Below are 23,187 nucleotides of genomic sequence, written 5' to 3'. Positions count from 1 at the left end.
CATATTGGTACATCCGTAACAGCAACTGTTGCGCCATCACTTTACAGAAGAAAGAGTCATTAGTCACTGTTTTCGTGTTACATGGCCACCTCGCTCCCCGCATCTAATCCCATGTGAACTTTTTTCTATGGGGTTATTTAAAATCGGAGGTTTAGTTTGGTCGAGTCTCGAGTTTATCAGTTTTAAAGGAAATCATAACACGGGCTGTTATGAAAATGCTCCTGAAATGTTGCATTCAGCTGTAGAGAGTACGGTGTACAAAATGCAATGCTTAGTCCAAGAAAAAGCAGGTCACATTGAACACCGATGTCTTCCTCGAGAAAGCGATTCTACTGAAGAAACACAAAAGAACAGAGAATAAAAATGAAATCGAATAGAAACTCTTTTTTTTTTTTTTTAATTTGTAATCATTTACAGAAGTTATTTTTCAAATAAAGCACATTTGTGGAAAAATTATTCATTTATCTGTTTACTGTAGCTTTTTAAAATTTTATCGTGCAGTTAAATAACGCAAAAATTTTATATCCAAGGAAAGAAAATGACTTTGTTTTCTACTGAAGTCATTAATTAATCATAATTTTGAAAAATAAGTTGTTTTTGATTTAAATCTCCAAAAAAATATTATTTCTAATGATACACACAATAAATCTAGTCTTTTAATTGCTGAAAAAAAAAGATAATTCTAATCAAAATAATTCCACTCGTAAATTCTTCCCATCTTATACACTTTCGATGTTAAAAGTAGTTTTTAACATAAATACAGAAATCAAGAACATTATATCCAAATATATTCAGCGGGGGGGGGAGAGCACTTTCATAGCGTACTTTTGCCCATCGAAGACAACACAAGTAGACAGCAATTTTGAGGGGGGGGGAATTATCTTTTTTAAATTTAAATTAGATTCTCAAATAATTATTTTTAGAGACGCATATAATAGATTATAATAAGTATATAGATAATAAGTTGAAGATTAAATAGGTTTTAGAATTAAAAAAACATACTCAAATAATTCATTTTTTCTTATGCTAAGCTTATGTTTTCCGAAAATTCTTCCTATTATGGATAAGCTTAACATTTCAACTATTTTAACATAAAAATAAACAGCAAGAATTTTGTTTCCATATAGATGAAAAAATAATTTATGCACTTACTTTTATTGAGTTATAAATAGAATATCAATTTTGTAAAAAATAGATTGCATATATGTTAAATTTCTAAAAATGTTGAGATAAAAATATCTAGATACATCATGCTCTCTATTCCATTTTACAGACTATTCCTATCCTATATACTTACAAAGTTACAAGTTTTGAAATTGCACACGGATTTCATGGATACTCTTCTTAAAAATAGAGAAATATAGTAGAATTTTTTTTCGATGTCACAGTTTGAGATAACTTATGCAAACTAACTAGTTCAAAACTAACTTAAGCAAACAAAAAAGAAAATCATCCAGAAATAAAAAATTTCTTAGAGTACATATGCATACATCAAAGTGCAAGCGCATTCTGACTTCTCACTACTTCTACTCTGCATCGAAATCAAATAGAGAAGGGAAAAATCCTTCCCCTCCTTTTATACCCCTTATCTCCATTTTCATCTATTCAAGAAATCCCAACAAAATATTCCTTGAAAAATACCAAAAACTTTTTAACTCTTTTCCTCTTAAAATTGGTGGACTTGAAACATTCTTGAATTTTTAAAAACATCGGTTATGTTCTGCGCTGTTTTGAATGCGATAGTTTAAAGTGCATAGTCAGAAAGCTCGGATGGGATAACAGATAGGATATTTCCGTCATAAAATTGCAGACTAGAGAGTGTTTTTACTGCACATGCATAAATTATTTTATATTGACTCTGGGGCTTTTGGAATTTGAGGTGTACTTATAGAGCTATACTACTCTCTTTGATTCACATTTCAGCGATCCTATGCGTAGAATGTTTATTCTATGATTTTTTTTTTTTTAAAAAAAACAAAAGCTACGAAATATATAAATTAAAAAAAAAAAATGTAGAGATTATGGTAAAGCCATCAGAGCTGCATACTAATATTTTGAATAAGATGCATAACATTTCAAAAAAATTTCAAGGCTGAATTAATAAAATAAATTAAAATAAGTTATTTTTTTTTTAAATCTTAAATCATGTCTCCTTTTTTAACAAATGGATTAAATCCTTCCACTCATAGACTACAAATACTTTTTAATCCCTTTATTTATTCCAAATTAAATAAGCATAACTTATAAAGTATTATAATATTTCAATTTTAAAAAATATTCAGTTTGCTATGAATAAGCACAGCATCTTGAATTTGCAGAGCTGATCAATATTCTGAGAGACGAAAGATTAGCTATTTAAAATTAAATAGATCACAATTTGAAGTTGTCGTTATAAATACAATATACTATATAAGAATTCATACACAAATTTATTCCATTAGCTGAGATTCTTTAAAAATTTTTTTATCAATGCACTTCATATTAGTTTTTCGTGGACAATTTCTAGAGATGTAATGATGATATCAAACCAATGCCATTCAAATGAAACATTTTTTTAAAAATATCAAAATTTAGAAGTCTGATTTTTAAATGAGAACAAAATGCTGGATTTTTTTTTTTTTTTTTGTAAAATTTATTGGACTACCAAAAAAGGATCACAAAATAAGAGAAAGCAACATTCAATACACAAACATTAGATGATGTGAACAATGAAATTAAAATCGTTTTTTTAATTGCGGCTGAACTAAATGGGATGAATATAAACAAAGAAGGAAAAAAGGGATCCATTCCTTTATTGACGATTGCAGTGGCTGGAATGGTTGCAGCAATGATGACACCCATGATTCATGCTAGCCTATAAAAAGATGCAAAGCTCAATTAATACATTAAGGGCACAAAAAAACAAAAATAACATACCAAGATGCAATAACTGCAATTACTTATGCATATTCAGAGATTCCCTAAACTGAAAAATTAATAAAACAGGATAATAAACTGAAATGTGGAACAGTCAATGAAACTATGATCTCTAATCTGAAATATATTACAGATAAGACATGAATTCAGGATTATTTTTACAAGATATGAAATGAAATACAAATCAAGAAAAAAAAAAATACTAGCTTTAACTAATGCTTGATTAGACAGATGATAATGCTTGATTAGACAGACTATTATATGTATTATATTGTAGATTGCTGCTTCTTGCTTATATGTGAAGATATCAAAAATTATTCTGCATTTACCTTAGCACTTTATTCTTGCAAACTTACAGTGGAAATAGTAAGAATAAAATAGCGAATTAATAAAAACCTTTGGGAAGAAGTGCATTCGAGATTTCATGGTTCTTGACAACTATAATACTTGCAACAATACCATAAAACCATATTTAACTTTAAAGGTAACTTTCAGTTTTGTAAGTCATTAAAAATAAAAGAAATGGCAAAACAGAATTGGTAAAGGCAAGAAGAAAGTGTGCAATATAATATGATAGAATAATTTTTAAAAACTGTATGTCATAAAAAATCATGAAGTATATGAAGTGAAATACGAGTGATGTCCATTTGCCACAGATTGTAAGAATCTAATTTAAATAAAAAATTGATGAAGAAAGTCATTTTTGTAATGCACAGGGTTGCCACCCAAACCTGGGAAAAAAATTCCTACATTTTCCCTGTACGTACTTTCAAGATATGAGGAAATAACACTCATGTGCTGGTTACAATGCAATACGATTTTAAAGAGTGGAAAAAGCAAAGAAAGGAAGCAACAATTTAACATTATTCGATATAATAGCATATTAAAAGAAGCTTTATACTGACATACACAAAGAAATTTCTATATTGGGGGGGGGGGGGGGGGTATTAACTCTCATGCTCAGTAATTGTAACACAAAATTAAGGATTTGGGCGAAATAAAACAAAATATTTTTATCATCATGACACAAAACATTTAATGATTACTTAAAAAAATTACAAAGCAAAATTACTTTTTTCTATTTATTCATTTTTGCTAGTTTAAGTATTTGGGCATCAATTTTTGCAGACTTTTCAGCCATCAGTTTCATGAAGCTAATGGACCTAATCCGTAACAAATAAGTTATGACAGTTCTGTATGGCCCCCACATACATTTTTTTTTTTTTTTTTTTTGCTATTTTATTTTCAATGAATTAGTGTGAAAATATTCCCAATATATCACTGAATACATTAAAGGATGAATGTGATGCCACAAGTTTTAATGCACATAAAAATTCAACTTTAAATAATTGCTCGTGAACTAAAAAGTTTGAAATTGGTTTATTTTTTGACATTAAATTTAACATGTCATCGTTTTAGATACAATGCCCAACATCAATGATAACTCTTTTGAACTGGCATGCAGTCTTGAATGTTTCCTTCTTTTGGCGAGACTAGTAAGTGTCTGTTTTTCTATATTATTTAAATTTACTTCTTACAAATGCAATAAATGGATTTTGTAGATCTTCTTGAACCCATTTAGCAAAATCAGGATTGATTTTTTTTCACCCGTCCAATTCGTAATATAAATTTTGAGCAGCTCACTGTCTTTTTTTTTTTTTAAACTCTTATTTACATTGAATAAGCTCACAGTTTCTCAAATAATAAACAAACGTTCAATAAAATCATGTATGGTTGATTAAACATCATTCCAATTTTTCTGCTAATTGAATGTTGCCAATCCCAAAAATTAAATGTATTTTATTTTTTCACATAATTAGAGATTTTGTGCACACTTATTAGCTGCAATTCTGGGGGGGGGGGATATCAGGCAAATTGAAATGATCAATACAGACATAAAGGCGAGAGAAAAGCAGCAAGTTTCCATATTACACTATTGCGAATGGTATTGTTTTGTTTTCAGAAGCTATAAATGTGAATTATTCTTGCAATCTTTAGAGATTGACAGTTTTAGATGGGGAGAAAAATAAGGAACTTAAAATTTCCTACTTTTATATAAATTTTCAGATTCCCTTGCATTTTCTCGATTTTTAAATTCTCTTTGTTTTTCCAGTTTACCTTGTTCTCTCAGTGGCATGGCAATCTTAATCCAAATAAAGGTTGGAAAGATTAAAAAGAGCAAAATCTATGGACATCGGAACAATGGGACAGTGCAATTTGAAGCAATGAAACACAATCTCATTACTTGGTAATGATGGCATATAACATAAAAAGAAGAATAAGAAAACATTGTCATTCTGATTGCAGTACACCTAGCCCCCACATGCCCAGTTAGTGTTATGATATCCAAGGTTTAATAACAGCAAAAGATGTGGGCAGAATTTAATATATTAATGGGAATTACATGGCCAAAATAGCAATGTTTCCAAATTGCTGCCTCCCGCATATGACTTTTTCCAGGTAATAAAGAATTTATATTTCAGCAGGAATCGGCTAACATGTCATATTGCCACTGTATGTAAAACACTGGTTTCAAAACAACTATATTTCACAACTGGAATGTTCTGAAACTAACTCTGACCTTAATTGAAATCTATAGAGCAAGCTAAAAACAGCTATAACATAGAAGAAATTCAACCCAATAAAATTCAATTACTTGAAGAAATAAAATTCAGTTTTTTGTATTAGATTGTAGTAGTCAAAACTATTGGTGAACTCCACAGAATCATATTGCAAATAATTGATGATAAAAGGTTACTCAATTAAGTTTTACAAACCATGTGAGAAATCTAATATTCACGCCTAAATTTCTGTCTCCTCTTTCTTACTTATAGCTGTGGCAAAACAATTTTTCCCATTATAAAAAATATTTTATTAAATTCTTCATTAAATTATCTATTATCAAATTCTAGGAAAATTATATACAACTTATAATAATAAAATATTGTAATAAGCCGTCAAATCTCATAAAACATGGTTTTATTCAAAAGGTTCCACAATTTTAGTTTTTATTTAAGAAACAAATGATACCCAGGAGAAAAAGCTTCCAGGTATTTGTTTTCTTTCCAGATGAAATGTAGCATTTTTAGTTATCTTGGACTATTGATTAACCATAATAAAATAATACTGAACTAAATCAAATTACAAATAACACACACACAAAAAAATGAAAATAAGCAATTCCTTTTAAATTAAATTTGTGTTAGAGAAACTAAAATATCAGGGCATAATTTTAAATACATTAAAGTAAGTTTAAAATTTTTAAATTGTTATTTATACCAATTCTTAATTTCAGGAAAATGCAAAATAATTAAAATTGTTGAGAGCAACTCAAGATAATTATCCACATAGTTGCATCATTCAATACAGAAAAAGACTAAGTCTCAGACCTATCACTGACTTCTTGCATGATACAATTCCTTTAGGCACTACTAATGCACAATAAAACTGATATCCTGGATACCTACAGTTTATTGTGTCAAATCTATGGGAGCAAGGATTGAAAAAATGAGTTCAGGATGAGATTTAGTATAATGGTAATAGGCCTTTTAGGATGTTCATCAATTAAAATACTAGGATAGGTAGTATGCCTTTAGGATGTGCCAGCCAATTTTGGGAAAATGGCCCTCCAACTTTCAGCATAGCTTATATACTAAAAATGCATTGCCATAGTTGAATACCCTAACAGTGGTAAAGTGCAATCAAAGCATTCACAAAACCCAAATTCGGCCCTGGGCCAATTTTTTTTATTGTTCATTTTTTAAATTATATAAAGTTTAAAATGATAAAGTTTTAATTAATATGTTTATTTTTATGCAAAAATATTTGAAAAATAGGAATGCATTTTTTTTAAAATATTCAAAACTGCTTAAATTAACAATTTAAAGATGGTTTCAAATAATATGGTATTTATTTTATTGTATGGAAAAATAAATTTTCTTTTATATTACAATTTTTTTTTTTAATTATAAGGTATAGACATGTTTTTCTTTTAAAAAATTTAAAGAAAATTGCAAACAGTTCTAATTAATATATAACTTAACAATAAAAAACAAATGTTCTTACACTAAATCTCTCTCAAAAACAAATGTTAATTCACTTAACACTAGAATCAATTTTATTATTAACAGGAAAAATAATTACAAATATAACTTAAATAATGATAAATATTAATTATAATTATTGACATAAAATATTTCATTTATTTTAAATTATATACAAGAATCAGAATAGTAATTATTAAAAAAATTGGAAACAAAATAAATATATTATTGACATCTTGTTGATAATTATTAATTACACAAGAGAAACCCTAAAGAAATCAAATGGAAAAACAAATTTCCTTTACATTCAAAAAAATATTTGTTCTTCAGAAAATCAGGTAGCATATGAAGCATACCATATAATGTTATTAAAAATTCTGAACTATCTGCCAATGCATTCCATAATTTAACACCCTACTTTTGTTTTTCAATTATTAATATTGTGATTGATCGATGATATAATTTTATTAATTACCAATACAGCTTTCTTGAGTTACATTAAATAATTTGTCAATATATTAAAACTTTTATATAATATTAAAACTTAATGATTTTAAGATAACATTTAAATTATTTTTTGCCATTAAAATTACAATTATAATTTCAAAACCTAAAAATTAAATTATAATTTAAGAAACATATGAATGAATTGTTTTAAAAAAATAAGTTATAACTTGCATATTAAAAGAAAACATTTATTTTTCCATACAAAAATGAATATCATGTTAATTGAAACCATGTTTTAATGTCTTATTTAAGTAATTTTGAATATTTAAAAAAATGTTCATATTTAAAATTATTTTTTATCTGAAAATGAAATTACAACCGAAGAATTAGTAGAATAAATATTTATTTTTGCATAAAAAAACAAATTAATTTTAAATTGTTAAATTAATTTGGAGTAACTTAAAAAGAAAACATTTAAAAAAAGCCAAAATATTAGCCCAGGATTGAACTCTGGTCTTGTTAATGCTATGTCATCGCCTTATCCACTAAACAAGTCAGATACTCTGCAACAGTGATATATTATAGTCTGTATATTTTCTGTAGGCGGTAAGGTCACATTTTCTACTGCGTTACTGGTATCAGACAACCAATAACAAGGTAGAAAATGTGACCTTGAACCACTTACAGAAAATATACAGACTGTAGTATATAAGCTATGCTATATACTAATATAAGTTTGAGATCCTTTTTCTCGACATTGGCTGGCTATTGCGCTTTAATATTTTAATAAATGAACATTCTAAAAGCATACTACCATTATATTAAATCTCATCCCGAACTCAATTTTCCACCCCCCCCCCCCGGTAGTAGAAAACTCACTAGAGAGCAGCAATTGTTTTAAATTGGACAACAAGTGAAATGCAGATGTTACCAATTCCCATTACAATTTGGTGGGGGTTACTATTCACTTCTAAACTGAAATGGCATTTATGGGTTAAAAAATGGAATGACACATAGAAGTCTTTATATTAAATCAATAATATAAGTTTAACAACTTCAGTACTATCAACATCAAATGAGAATCAATATAAGTTTTAGCATCCTCCACACAAAAGATTAGTACTCCAAACAATATTTTGATGTTTTTGTAAAAGTTGAAGAAAATTATTTAAACTTAAACAACTGTGATCACTTTTTAAAACATTTGAAGTTAACTATGTCAATCTAGTTTTCTTTAATAGAGATCTCAGATTTGAAAATGTTAAAATAAATAAACATTTCGTTTCAAATGATTTCAATTTCTCTATCATAGATACTTACACTACGGAGGCCAGTATAATAGCCAGATAAATACCAAGCAGATAACATAGCAGCAAGTGTAGGATTGTCTGCAATGCTTGGACATTGTGGCATCATAGGTGGAGGAGGAAGAACTGAATTCTGAGGCATGGGTACAGGAGATGGCATAAATGGCAGATTGGCCTAAATAAATAATCAAAATTTTAAAAAATGAGTACAATTTTACAGAATGTTGCTTTTTTATACAAAAAGCAAAAAAAATACACTGAAAGTCAATCATCCAGCCAAAATTGTAGGACCCTTTTATCTCCACAATATTTCCACATTTTCCAACGCAAATTATTAAACATCTTAATAAAATTGTATTTAAAATCCCAACACCAACATTGAAACTGCAAAGCTGAAGATGAAAAAATACAGTTTTAATATTAAAGATAATAAAGCAAATTTAATACTTTGATTTAAATCAACCATTGCAAATCAGAATGAGTTATGACTTTTTAAACATTGCACTTACAAATTATGATGCTAAAAGAGAAACATTCATTAAAATTAATTTTCTGTTTATTTTTATATGCATTAGTTAATTTCAACTGTCTTTAGATGAACAATCTTCAAATTAAGGCACAAAACAATATAAAATCTGTTTTTATAAATGATACTGCAACATTTTGAATTGCAGTTAGATGACAAATTAGGCACCACTCCTAACTTCCCTATTATATCAAACAAAAGATCCTGAGCAGATTTTGCATGCATTAGATGCATTCAGTGTATCTTAAAAAATAAAATCTTACAATACCCAAGTGAATAAATTGCTGCAAGGATATTTGCATGAAAACATATGTGTCTGTATATTCTGATTTCCATGAACTTAGAGCTCCAAAGTTGGTATAAATACAATTTCAAAAATAGGAATACGGCCCCTTGGTTTTAATAACAGAATTTTTAATTTAAAAAAAAAATCAAACAAAATTTTGACAAAAACTTCTGAAAATATACAAAAATCTATCTTAAAATTCAAAACACTCCCTTTTCCCATTGAGATAAGATGTGGGTATTATTGTGAAGTAAAATCTTAAGGTGGTATTAACTTGAAGCTTAAGGTTCCTTCTCCATTGAAAATCACTTCTAATTTCTAAACCATACTGAAAAGTAGATGCAATGCCAATGAAATTAAGAATTCACTATGCCTATCTGTATAGTGGATACTTGAATTTGGATCTTGACAATCTGTAAAATCAAGGCTCTTCCACCAGTAAATCTCAAAATTTCTTTTTGTTAATTTTTTTTAAAACAAAAATCTGATGGTAGGGCTTTTTAAAATTGAAAGACTTAAAATTTATGGGCATTACAGTAAGTACAAGAAATATTTTTTTAAATCAAAATACTAAAAAAATTTTTTTTATGCAAGTGTGATTTAATAATATTTAGAAAAAACATGTATTTATTCCTAATAGAAAAAAAAAAATAATATTTTTGCTCTTTTAAAGGTATAGGATAGAGCTTTGAAATGAAAAATATTCTTACTTATCACAGTTATCAATTAAAAAAAAGCCGATGACATAACTTACTGGTGTAGAAGTTGAAGGTGCCTGAGCAGCAGAACCAGAATAATGTTGATGGAAGGTAGCTTCATACCTAGTTCTATCCAATGTAGCATTATTTGTCGATTTCTTTGCACACCGTTTTTTCTCCTTCTTGCCGGAATTACAACTTGTATCAATTTCTTCTGATATTTCACTAAATTCCTGGTAAATAGAAAATATTAATATCTATTATAACAAGCAATACTCACCTTCATATCAATTGTAACAAGCTCTCTCAGCTAAGGTAAACAATTTTAAATATCAGGAATGATTTGTTCTCGCTAAGAATTATTTAATTGATAATATATTCGTTTAAAACCAGATAATATTATCTCTAATACCTCGATATTCTTGACATGTTTCACATCAAATTAAAGTAAAATAATAATCAACAAAAAGCAATCCTCAAAATTCATTCAAGGTTTTATAAACTGAACAAAATGGTCACAAGTATGATTGTTTTCTAATAAAATCATTATTTCATTAAATATTTAATAGTGTGATTTTCTTTCATTGTTGAAAGCTAAGGAAGAAGAATTATCTATATGTAATTTAATATGGATGGTGATGTAGGTATTATTTTGGTCCAAAAATCCTTTTATAGGATAAATTACATTGAAACTTAAGATACAGAATATAATTATAATTTTGCTCAAAATATGAACTTAAAAAATATGTGTAAAGAACAAAACTAGAAATGGTTAGAAATGTAAAATGTATTAAAGAATAAAATCAAATATCATAAAATAACCACTTTTTTTCAAAATGCATGGATGCATAGTTTATCCAATTAAAAATGATAAATCGCGAATGTCAGAATTACGTGGAGAAAAGTCCGAATTGCGCTCAAGTTTCAGTGAAGACAGAACTGAACAATCTATTACAACATGTTTTATATTTAAAATGTTTCCACAATGGCTGCACATTGGTGAATATTCTGTAAAAAATAAAGATTTACGAGTAGTCTTGAATGACCAATCCTTAACTGGGATAAGGTAACATTATACCAACAATTTTGAGAGGAAATTCATGGTAAAATCAAAAGGTTTCGCATTACATAATTTATTTTTTGTACTTAAATTCCACTCATTTTTCAAATTTGAAAAATCTATTTCAAATGGATGCCTGCACTTCAGCATAGTTAAGAGACTACATAAAAAGTTCATTAGCAGATTCTGCAGCAGTACTGACATCCTCTTTCCCCTAGATAATATTATAGGCAAGATTTGGGGTAGTATGAATCGAACCTTAAGTATGAATGGATGGATGATTTGGGTTAGTGACAGCTTGCAGAAAACTCCAGATGCAAGTTTTTTTTTTAAACTTGCATTTTTTTTTTTTTTTTTGAAATTCTATTGTTATATATCGAAGAGCAAAATGACAGTTACTTCGGATACAAAAGAAAAACACATGCAGCTACTGTCTATCAACTTCATTACCACAGGTAAAGATACAACCTGTGTTTTTACAGGTTGTGTCAGGCCATTTGCAAAAACTGGAACATAGTCCCAAAACATTTATCAGCGAGAATTAAAAGTCAAAGTTGGAGTGTCTGCTTTTGAAAAGTTTTGGAATGGACATAACATGGTAATATTCAAACCATGAAAATAAAATGAAATTGTTAGATATGTCAATGTTATGGAAAATATATGCATGTTCCCAATAGAAAGAAATACAAAATACCAGCATTAAATAAATGAGCATGACTATTATTTGAAATGACTTTCTTAACTAAGAAAAGAATAATTGCTTAATCCCCCCCCAAATAATAATAATAACCAATAGAGAGCATATACCACCTCCTTTATAATGACTGTTCACCAATCTCTCTATATTAACTGTTGACCCAAGTAGTCTGAAAGAGCCAAAACACAACCAAAAGTCTTGGCGGTGCACGAAACCCAGACTTGCAGATAGAAAGGCTGTGTAGAAGTATACACAACACACATTAGTTTATTCTAGAAACATCAGATTTAAATTAAACATGTAACAGGCTAGTGCGATCAGTGTGAAATTACAATGGGCTGCACTCCAAGCTTCTTTTTATTGAGATCCATTTAATTATATATTATTATCCATTTAAAGATATACAAATAGAAAACCATAACAAGGATTTTAACTATTTGTTTGCATACAGTAAATAATGATGCCATCATTATTGAGATATAAAAAGACGAATGTGAGCAGATTTCACAAGTTTTTCAACACTGCACACATATGTTTAGCTTTATCAAAAAAATTTCTAAGAAAAAAATTTATCCTGCACCCTCTCTGATTTGCTGTCTAACAATGTAATGCTCTTTACTTGCTGGAAAGCAATAAAATTTAATACTGTGGAGTTCCTTCTGAATTTATTCCCTGCTCCTTTCTGTTGGGCTGTTATGTTTTTAATAGCTGTATGATGTAATGGAACTTAGTTCTATTGAAACGGTTCATATACATAATTCAAAGAATTGATGCTGGACTTAAAAAAAACATGAATTTAACGTCTATTACAATATAATACTTTACTCTTTTAAGATTGCTGGGATATTTAAGTGCATTTAAATCGATGTGAATTCTATAACATTTATTTTGCTATGTTAAATGTATTTTGTTGAGTAAATAATGAATATCAAGCTATACCTAAGAAACTTGATTGGAATCGCACAAAATCAATATTTCCACCAAACCATTGGTAACTAAAAGTTGCTAGCATTTAAATACAAAGCTGGATTTAAAAATATAAAAACTTACTTCCACAGAATCATCATAGGCAAAAGAATCAATTTTAGATTCTGCAATCTGGTATTTACGAGCTACTTCTCCATTACTAGGTTTCAATTCCAACAGATCAACATCTGCTTTATCACCATAACCCACGAATTCTACTGTGCAAAAATCTCCATTTAAAGATATAATTTTAGCTTCATAATACAAACAGTCACCAGCATAGATAGTTCTGCAGTAATCACCAACCTTCCACTAGAGGAAATACATATTATATAGTTGCAAAAAAGTTTCTATAACAATCAATTATTTACTAAGAAAATAAATGTATTTTTTCATATTATTACTTTTATTTACATTATTACATTACTTTTAATCTTATTTAATATCTAAGTAAAGTGTGAAATAAAAGTAGACATTTCAGTTTGTCCTAATAATCAATTGAACAGACAAGCCTTTTAAATCAATGAGAAATGATTTTTCCTTTAAAAAATAATTTTCCTTAAAAAGATACTCAAGGACTTTTTTTAATAATGCACATGCATAATTTGACATAGATTAAATGATTTGAAATTTTAAAAAACAACAACAAAGAACTAGCAGTAAAACACTGCATTACAAATTCAACCAAAGTCTTTTAGCATATAAAGACAATGTCAAAACTCCCGAATTAGTTCTGTGTTAATTCTGTTCTAGTTAAAAGAAGGTAGTTACAACTAGTAATTTTGGGTAGCAATCAGATGACAGGAAGGATCTCAAACTAGCATATATTTTACAAAAACTTTCATACCAGATGAAAGGAAAAGGTACAAACAAAGACTGATGAATTATGACTAACTTTTATTACAAAAAATAATCCCACAGATATATTTAACAATGACATCAAAGAAAATGGTTCCGAATGAATATATTTGCGATATATCATTATAAATAAATTAGCTGCTTCTAACAATCAACTTACCTATCATCTGTACAATTTAAATGGCAAAACCAAAGAACCATTCCTCAAACTAAAAACACAGTACCAAATTTCTCACAACTTTAATTTCACATGAAATTAAAGCTGAAAATAGTCATATGAATTGCATATCAAACCAATGGCATCCATGTCTTATCTACCATCCATTTTTCAGAGATACTTCAAAAGAATTACTTTACTATACAGAGTGTCCTAAAAAGATTGAAATGCAGTTTAAATCTTTACCTATTAGAGATAATGTAAATTGCTAAAGAGTTCAAAATACGATACAAAATAAGGCTACGTTAATAAATTTTTGCTGTTAATTTTCAAAAAGTTACACTTAATTTTTATGCAACCTCAAAGATACAGTTATGCAGATAGCATAACTATCTTTAAAACCAACTGAATAATGGAACGGGGGGATTGACTTGCCCCATTCTTTACATCACTTAGAACAATATTGTCTCAGTAAAAATAGGGACCATATATAAATTAATATTCAAAATTATTAAGATAAAAAAAATCCCAAATGCCCTTAAATGAAGCTTTAATACACAAGAGATAAACAATGGTCTACCTATGAAAAAAGGGTCATGCATATGGCTCTCAATTCCACTTTATATTGTCTCGCAACTGGGACACATAAAAAAATTTAAAAAGAAATTGTCTACATTTCACTGTATAGTTTTCAAAAATATTTTAAATAGCTAAATTACAGTTAAATGAAAGAAAATAAATTGCGAGTTAATTTGTTAGAACGCCACTTTAAAAATAAAATTTTCCAAAAAATTATTTGGATGTCTTTATTTTATATTTTAACTTTAACAAACAAAAATGGCGGTCTTAACATTAAAAAAAATCCTTAAGAGTATATGCTGTGAACCAGCTCTATCAGGTAACAAGAGTTTTAATACAAATATTAACATACATTTTATCTTTTTATAACATGTAACAAATTTTATTACTAATTTGGTATAAGGTCCCAATGCAGCATGTTCAATTTTCAATTAATAATAACTCACTTAATTTTTAAAATACGAGTATGTGGTTTTTTTGCAACGAAATTGCTTGAATAACTGAAGCTTTGAAATTGATAAAATTTGCCCACAGGAGTTGCATAAAAAATTTAAAAAGTATAACCTTTAGAAAATTAATAGGATTTTGTTTATTAACAAGGTTTTATTTCATACCTTATTTTGAACTAATTTGCAATTTACTTATCTATAATAGGTAAAAAAATTAAGCTGTGTTTAATTCTTTTTGGGCAACACTGTATATTATCAGCAGGAGAAAACAACTTAAGAGCCTGCCAGTCACAACTATTAAATAAAAATATCCTATACACAGATTCTGCAAATGCTAATTTTCCATTAAAACACATGATTCTTAGATACATCTTCAAGGACTGTCTACTTTACCTACCTCCGTTTGAGATATTGAAAAATGAACTTCAGAAAGAGTCACTGACTTTAATAAGTAGACTAATTTTGTTACTTTACAAGCATAAATAATCAATCCAAAAGCTTAGCATTATTATGATTTAAAACAGTACTTCTTTTTGATTTGATAAATTGTATTTCATCAAAATTCATCCACATGATTATATCATTGTCATTAATATAGTAATTAAAGACAGCTAGCATTAAATAAGAAAAATTTAATAAACTGCAATTCATTGCAGCAGAAGTACAATAAAAATTAGTTGCAATAATATAACCAAAAGTTATGCAATAATGAAAGAATATTTTAATTGGCTATACAAAATTGTCAAGTCAGTGAAGAAAATTGGCAAAATCATTCCAATTGTTAAAGTTGTATCAAAGTTTTATTTTTCAATATCTTTCAAAAGGTGGTAGTGGTGGGTAAGTGAACACTGATGATGTATTGAAAGGTCATAAATCTTCACATGAAATAAAACTTCTGGCTAAATCTGTCATGGAAACTCCTCATATAGAATGAACAGTGAAATTTTGTTTTTCAATTTCTCTCAAAAAGGTAAGGTTGCATAAGGCAACTCAACCTTAATGAAATATGTAGAGGTCCTAAGTTTTCGTATTTCACAAAAATTAGAAAAATCAGATCAGTAGCTAAATGAATGGTTCATTGGTTTTCCCTATTACTTGAAATATGTAAAAAAACTTATTAATAATAAAAATGAATCAGAAAAGACATGTTTGTTATAAAAAATAAAAAAGAGAAGCTTTGACATATACTCTTAATATGCAAGTCTTACATTGCGCTTTTTCTTTCCCTGGGGTGGTAAATTCTTCTTTCCTCTTTCGTCTGTATTCTTATTCTGAAAAACATTATAATTTAAGAGTTATTCTAAAACATAAGTTTCAAATGAAAAATTTTTTTACTTACTATTTCATCTGCTACTTACATTAAAGGCTATTGCATATGCTCTACGCAATTCAGAATCATCCCAATCAAGAGATTTAATATCCTTGAAAAAGAAAAGGAAATTTTCAATGCAGATAAAAAACTTCAAGCCTACTTTTAATTAATCAAATAAATATCATCTCAAAGTCAAAAGATAACATTAATAATTAGAAGTTATGAATATTAAACTAGAAGAAACCTGTATATAAAAATATTTTTATATTGTAAATGTAATGCTTTTAGCCTACAAAATGTTTTAAAGGACAATCACCTAGAAAGAACACAAAAGTCTTATTTTAGAGAAAAGAAAGTACAATTCAACAACTTAAATTTTTAACCACCGAAAAAAAAAAAATTTGATAAGTAATAAGGTGGCAAATTTTGCAATATAACAAAAACTTGTAGTAGATTCCATCTAATAATTACCACATATATTTTTCTACGAAATGAATTCCATTCCGAACAAAAGAAAAAATTTGCTCTCATCACTGGATTCAAGTTTAAATTTAGTTACTGAATTAAAGGTTTTATAATAAAATCTGTTTAATGAAGCTAATAACAACTATAAAATAGTTTAAGAAAAGAGTTAAAATAACAAAAAATGAGGCATTATTATATGGAGTACAGTGAATTTTATTATAAAATAGGCCCAAAATTATGTTTAATTTATAAAAAATCTTTTCAGACATTGTTTTCCAAGTCCATTAGACATTTCTAATCAAATCCTCTTAATCAAATAAGTAATATTTGAGTAGTAAAGCTAATTATATTTAGGCTTCGCTAAACTAAAATGGGTGATCTAATTTAAAATGAGGCCACATTTTTTTTATTATCAGAAGCTATGTCAGACAGGCTACAGTATTACAGAATGAAATAGGATACACCATTATATACATAAATATGGCGAGTCTTAAGAAATTACAATGAAAATTAAGCACAACTGGGAGGGGGGGGGGGGGGAGCATCTTTGTATGCACATGTGCATCCAAACATTTTCTAAGGTTTTCTGGTTTACAATCATGCATGCAAATTTATTTAAAAATTTAAATTACACTTTTGTTTCAATTTTAATTTGTATTTAAAAAATTCAATATTTTTTAAATGTTTACCATTATAAAATAAAAAGCACTTTTTCCCTGTTTCACAGAAAAAAATTAGTAAATTATCACTACCAAATGAAATAAGCCAACTTTTATCAAATTAACAATAAAAATATGCTATCGTTTTCAATATTTCTTAAAATTAAAAATCACCAGTTAATTTGAATGGATCAGGGGTGTTTGTGGGACCCCAAAAAATCCCCTGAAACTTTTACGGACTTACTACCGCCATTTTGGAGTTTCGAGAAGGGGGGGGGGAGAAATGAAAAATTACAATTATGAAATATTGAATGACCTAATTATAAAAGTTCAATGAATTACTTTTTTTGCAAAATTAATAACCATAAATTTTCAAACATATAAACTACTACATTTTATGCAAATATTTTAAATTACCTGAATTAATTCTTTAAAAAAATTATCTAATTTCTGCTGCTTTTTTTTTATTTTCTGATGTTTGTGGGCTTGTCTTTCTTTTGTGGTGAACTTCATAATTGCAGGAAGATTGACTTTTATTTTCCTCATTTACAGTTGAAGAAATTTCCTCGAGAACTGCACATGCAGAGGTAGAAGCAGTTTGCTTTTCTGCTAATGTAGAAGGTTTTTCAGAGACTTTTATAGGTGACTCATCTGAAATACATGTTTTTAAGTCCTCTTGATATGTTTTCCAACTTCTGTACATATTCAGTAAGAGATCTTTGTGAATTGGATCAGTCATTGGATTTTTTGAGCCATATTTTTCACATGAGGTTTCTTTAGAAGCCATTAAATCATATTTAATAGTCTGCACTGCATCTAGGGAATCAATCTTAAGAGAGGTTCTATAATCAGTGACAAGTGTATCTATTAAGTTGAATGCACTTTCCACTAATGGGCCATGGAAGCAGCTAAGGCAGGCTTTGACCAATTTAGCCAATGTAGGATACTTATAATCATTTGTGAAATCATCTTTTAAATTAAAAACTTTAGACCAATATTTATCAATTGTACACTTGACTTGATTTCCACTTTCATTAGATGTGTAGAGCATTTCTTTGGTGATATCAATATCACTCTGGTATAACCTTATTTCAGCTTCTACTTTTGACTTTTCATTATCACTAAAAATATGGGACATAAAAGATGATAATTTTTCAAAAGCTAATATTGTACTGGTTTTACCTCTTAGCTCTGAATCTAATGCTGTAAAACTAATTAGATATGAATTTTTAAGGGGTAATTTCTGTTTCGTATGCTGAAATTTCAAAGTGAAATTCTCTTGCGTACATAAATAAAAAAATATTTCAATAAGAGAAACGAAAATTTTACACAGCGGAGAAAAAAAAGTTGCGAAGCGATCAATGACAAATAGCTAATACGGCGAAAAATCCCCCTTCTCTACTAATTGGCGCCACGCCAGGAGAGATAAGACCTTTGAACCCAGAGTCACGTGATCGCACATCTGGTCGCGAAGTCTCTCCCTTTTTTTTTCTGCCGCGCCTACTTGCCGAAAAGAATCCAGAAGAGAATGTCCGAGAACCGGGGGAATGAGTCATAACTCGCAATAAGGAAAGAACAAAAAAGAAGTTTTTTCCCCCTTTTCACGCATTATCACTGCCTTTGGAGAAAGAAAGGAAAAGTTTTCACCACACACGCTGACATTGCGTTTTCTGCTTTCAAAGCAAACAAAATCGCCCAGATCAAAATAAATAATTCATTATTATTCCTACTTCCTTTTGAACGACGATCCCCGGAATTTCCGGGTATCGAAGTTCAAAATCCCCGGAATTCCGGGGTTTCCCCGGAGCACAAACACCCCTGATGGATGCACCATTTCTGAAAATCACAACTTTAATATAGAAGAATAGCATGAGTAAAAAAAATTTCATATTTTTATCAAAACTGAATAAAAAATTAAAGGATGCATTTTAAAAAATTAATATTTTATCCTGTACTAAAAATATTTTTTTCCCAATTTTCATAAACTTTTAAATATAATGTCCCTTTTATTTTTACTAACATTGATGTTTTAAGTCTCAATAAAAAATGGTATATGGATATTAATCAATTTAAATTAATTGATGGAGGAAATAATTCACGACAATAAAATAACTATTTTAATATTCTGATATGGGAAAATTCTAAAAATGATTATAACTTCATGAGGTTTTATCCTTCTTTGAATGAAATTTAGCCTCATCTTTTAAGTAAATTTAATACAAGAATTGAAAGTTGAGAAAATTTAATTTGTAAATATTTAATTAGAATTTATATCTCTTTTTATTAGAATCATTCTAAAATGTACAAAATGCTCTTTCGGCAAGAGTGGGAGGTTCCCCCCATTCTTTACATGAGCAAATAATGCATGATGGCAAAATTGGAAGTGTTAATGAATAATATATATTCATAAATATATGAATAATTAATATATAATTATAATAAATGAATATATAGTTCTTTTCCCCTATTTAATTTTTTAAAAATTTTGCATTTGACAGTACCTCTTCCTTTCCCTGAAAGTGATTATCAATTGTTTCAAACTGATTTTAATGATTAATTTCAATTTGAGTGTACCTGAACATATTGTATTTATAGAATCATAAACCATTTTTTTTTAAACGCTGTATTTTATCAAAGGTTGATGAGCTGCAGTCAAGCTAATATTTTTTCAACACTTTTTTTTTTTTGCATTGGCATTGCATTTCAAAATAAAGGTTGATTTTAACATTTCTAGAGCAAATGTACGATACTTGAGATTGATTAATCTTTTATGTAATAATTATACAATATTTTTAATATCTAAAGCATTTCTTGTTTAAATTGTTTTGTTTCGTTAAATTTTACTGTCCATTTAATTATACTTAATTTACTTATCATTGTTTATGCCTGACAAAATTCATTATTTTATGAAGTTCAGGTTTTTTTTTTGTTTTGTTTTGTCAAGCCAGTGTAGCCTGATTTCCTGCTGTTAGTGAATCAAAATTTGTTCAAACTAATTTTAGTAAGATTAGTCAGATTTTTGACTTGAACATTTGTCATGACTTTACAGTAAGGGAACAAAATATTTAATATTTCTAAGCATTTAAATATAAAATATACTACAAATAATTTTTTAAAATTATTAAACACCCTACCAACGTGAACGAGACCTTATTACAACTTTTGTTAGTTAATCTATGACTATCATATCCAAGATATTGCTAACAGGATAACAGCCCATCTAAATGAGCACATCCTCTAATTGTTCATATATGTATGTTACAAATATTAGAATTATATTGTTGGTAAATTAAATATATTTTTGATAAAAATGAGTTAAAAATTTAATTACTTAGTCATTCTTTGCCATTAACATTTAGGATTGTGATACTTTTGTATAATTTGCAATTATCAATTCCATATTACTTCAGAAAATTTAACATTATCAGATAATACTTAGATTTTTATCACCAATTTCACAAATATTTTTAATTCACTATAAATTTGGCACCTTCCATATTTTATACTGCTTCTTTGAAATAATCATTCCATATGCGATGCTGCCCATCAATGAAGAAAGAGTGAAAGAAAAAAGACAACCAAACATTATTTTAATATGAGCCGGCATCCCTGGAACTGAGTGAACTCTTATCTATCTCGCGTTGGATTCATTCCTATTCTTCCCCCACCCCCTTCTTGATTGTTCTTTCTTCAATTTTTATGTTTTTAATTTGTCTGTGAAAACAAGTAAAAAGAAAAGTTCTCTTTATATATCAAGAAAATTTAGCACTTTAAAGTATTTAAAAATAGCTTTCAAATTTAATGACACCATGCACCCGATTTAAGCCACAATGCTACAGAAAAATGAATAACATAAATTGGTTAATTTTCAACAATGGGACATGATGTTGCAACATTCATCCTTAAAAAATTCAAGACTAAAAATGAATGCTCTTCTATAATTTTAATGATAAGTAGCATGTATGTGAAAAATCAAAGATGATTTTAAGAATTTTAATGGTTATATTATAATATAAGATAATGTCAGATGAAGTAAAATTCATGCAATACAGTACTCCACTATATTATAATTCTATTATAACATTAGTCTGACTAATTCACAAGTACAACAGCTTGAAAACGACAAACGTCCGAGATGAAGCATCCCAAGGAAATAAGACAAAAATAAAGTAGCTGGAATTCAATGATTATGACATATGAATTTTCACAAATAAAGTAAAGTCAAAAAGCTTCTGTTCCTTAAAAGCATTTAACAAAGCAAATATCATCATAATTTCGCTACAGATGAGCTATTGGTATAAATAAAGTTTACAAAAAATAATTTTTTAGAGTAAAAAATAGAAATAATTAGATTAAAATTTATCTATAAAAAGGGAAATATATGAAAATTTTCACTTCTGGAAATAAATTATATTAGTTGTACTGAAAGAGGCGACATTAAAATAAAACTTCCTCAACCTTATAAAATGTAAGACTTCAAGCGATTTCGTTGCTTATACTTTCTATGAACTTTTTTCAGTTAAAATAAGAATAAATAAGAACTCCAACTTTGAAATAAGTTACTTATACATTGAAAAGTATCACATGATCAAAACTTTAAAAAATATAGGCCTAATGCTATATAGTAAAATATAGGCCTAAAGAATACAGTACAGTCATCGTAATTGTAATTTTTTTACCGGAAATAAATTTGCATTTATAGTGAAAAATATGTATTGTGTTCTTTGAGAAAAATTAATTGCATTAACTTTACTTGACAGTAAAATTATGTAAGTTATAAATTTGTCCAGACAAATAAGAACAATATTAACGAATTAGTCATCAAATTTTTTTTGGATCACATCTCCTAAATTTTTAATATATGCTTCACGTGGTTCAATTTTTAATTGACCTAAAGTCAGGAGGCCAACACGAAGGCATAGGCTAGTAGATTAAAATACATTAGCTTAACTGTCAAGTAATTGAATTTCAAAAGAAAAAAAAATTATACAAGATAAAATATTACGATAATGTATAAATTTTTATCCAAAATAACTGAATCAGGTTCCCAAATGCCTTCTGTTTTAATAATAGTGAGCACAGTTAAGTCTTAGGTTATTATAAATCGATAAAAGTAAATATATTTCCACAACTAAAATGAAAAAGATTAACTTTATCTTGAATTTACCACTTAAAAATCACTAAGAAAGAGTAATTATTATTAAGAAAGGGGTTTCATTACGTACGCACTGCTTAGGGTTACAAAATGTTTGTCAAATTCCGCCATTGCATGCACTTAATTTATTGGAAGATGTTTCGCGCACCGGCCTCATAAATTTAATAAATAATAACAACCTTATGAAAAGAAAATGTCAAGTTTAAATTTACCTTAATTTCCATATTATGCTGCTTCAAAATTGCGCTTTATGAATGATGTACACAAAAATTTCTTAAACGATACGGTTACTGCTACGCTTTCACAGATTGAAGCGGTGAATAAAGAAAAAGACTCGAGTCTAGCGTCTCAATCGCAATAGTTATTCCTATGGAATGAACGAATCCATCGCAAACCGTGACCGTACATTTCGGATCGGTCATTTATATGTTGAGTTGTTGGGAACGGAATGGTATTTTTTTCAAAACAAGGTGTCGTCATATTAGCTTAAAACATATTTTTCAGTAACTTTTCATCTTATTTAATGGATGTTTAATACAAATTCCATTTAATCATATTTATAGAATAATTATTTTATATAAATTCCGTTTCATATTTTATAAGCTTT

The 23,187-nt window shown here is 28.1% G+C and overlaps 1 protein-coding gene across 1 annotated transcript; it reads right to left on the bottom strand.

Annotated features, from left to right (window-relative positions):
• Nucleotides 1-2,631: 2,631 nt before the first annotated feature.
• LOC129976148 (survival motor neuron protein-like) lies at nucleotides 2,632-22,951 on the bottom strand. The gene is made up of 7 exons (XM_056089575.1): nucleotides 22,793-22,951; nucleotides 16,348-16,410; nucleotides 16,198-16,260; nucleotides 13,031-13,258; nucleotides 10,280-10,456; nucleotides 8,727-8,888; nucleotides 2,632-2,854 (listed from the first exon to the last, which is right to left on the bottom strand). The coding sequence occupies exons 1-7, from the start codon at nucleotides 22,802-22,804 to the stop codon at nucleotides 2,792-2,794; spliced, it is 768 nt and encodes a 255-aa protein (XP_055945550.1). The 5' UTR covers nucleotides 22,805-22,951; the 3' UTR covers nucleotides 2,632-2,791.
• Nucleotides 22,952-23,187: the final 236 nt, after the last annotated feature.

The sequence above is a fragment of the Argiope bruennichi genome, chromosome 7 (genome assembly GCF_947563725.1).
Source record: "Argiope bruennichi chromosome 7, qqArgBrue1.1, whole genome shotgun sequence".
NCBI lineage: Eukaryota > Metazoa > Arthropoda > Arachnida > Araneae > Araneidae > Argiope > Argiope bruennichi.
Note: the sequence above shows the minus strand (reverse complement) of the source record. Positions and strands in the feature narration are given on the sequence as shown.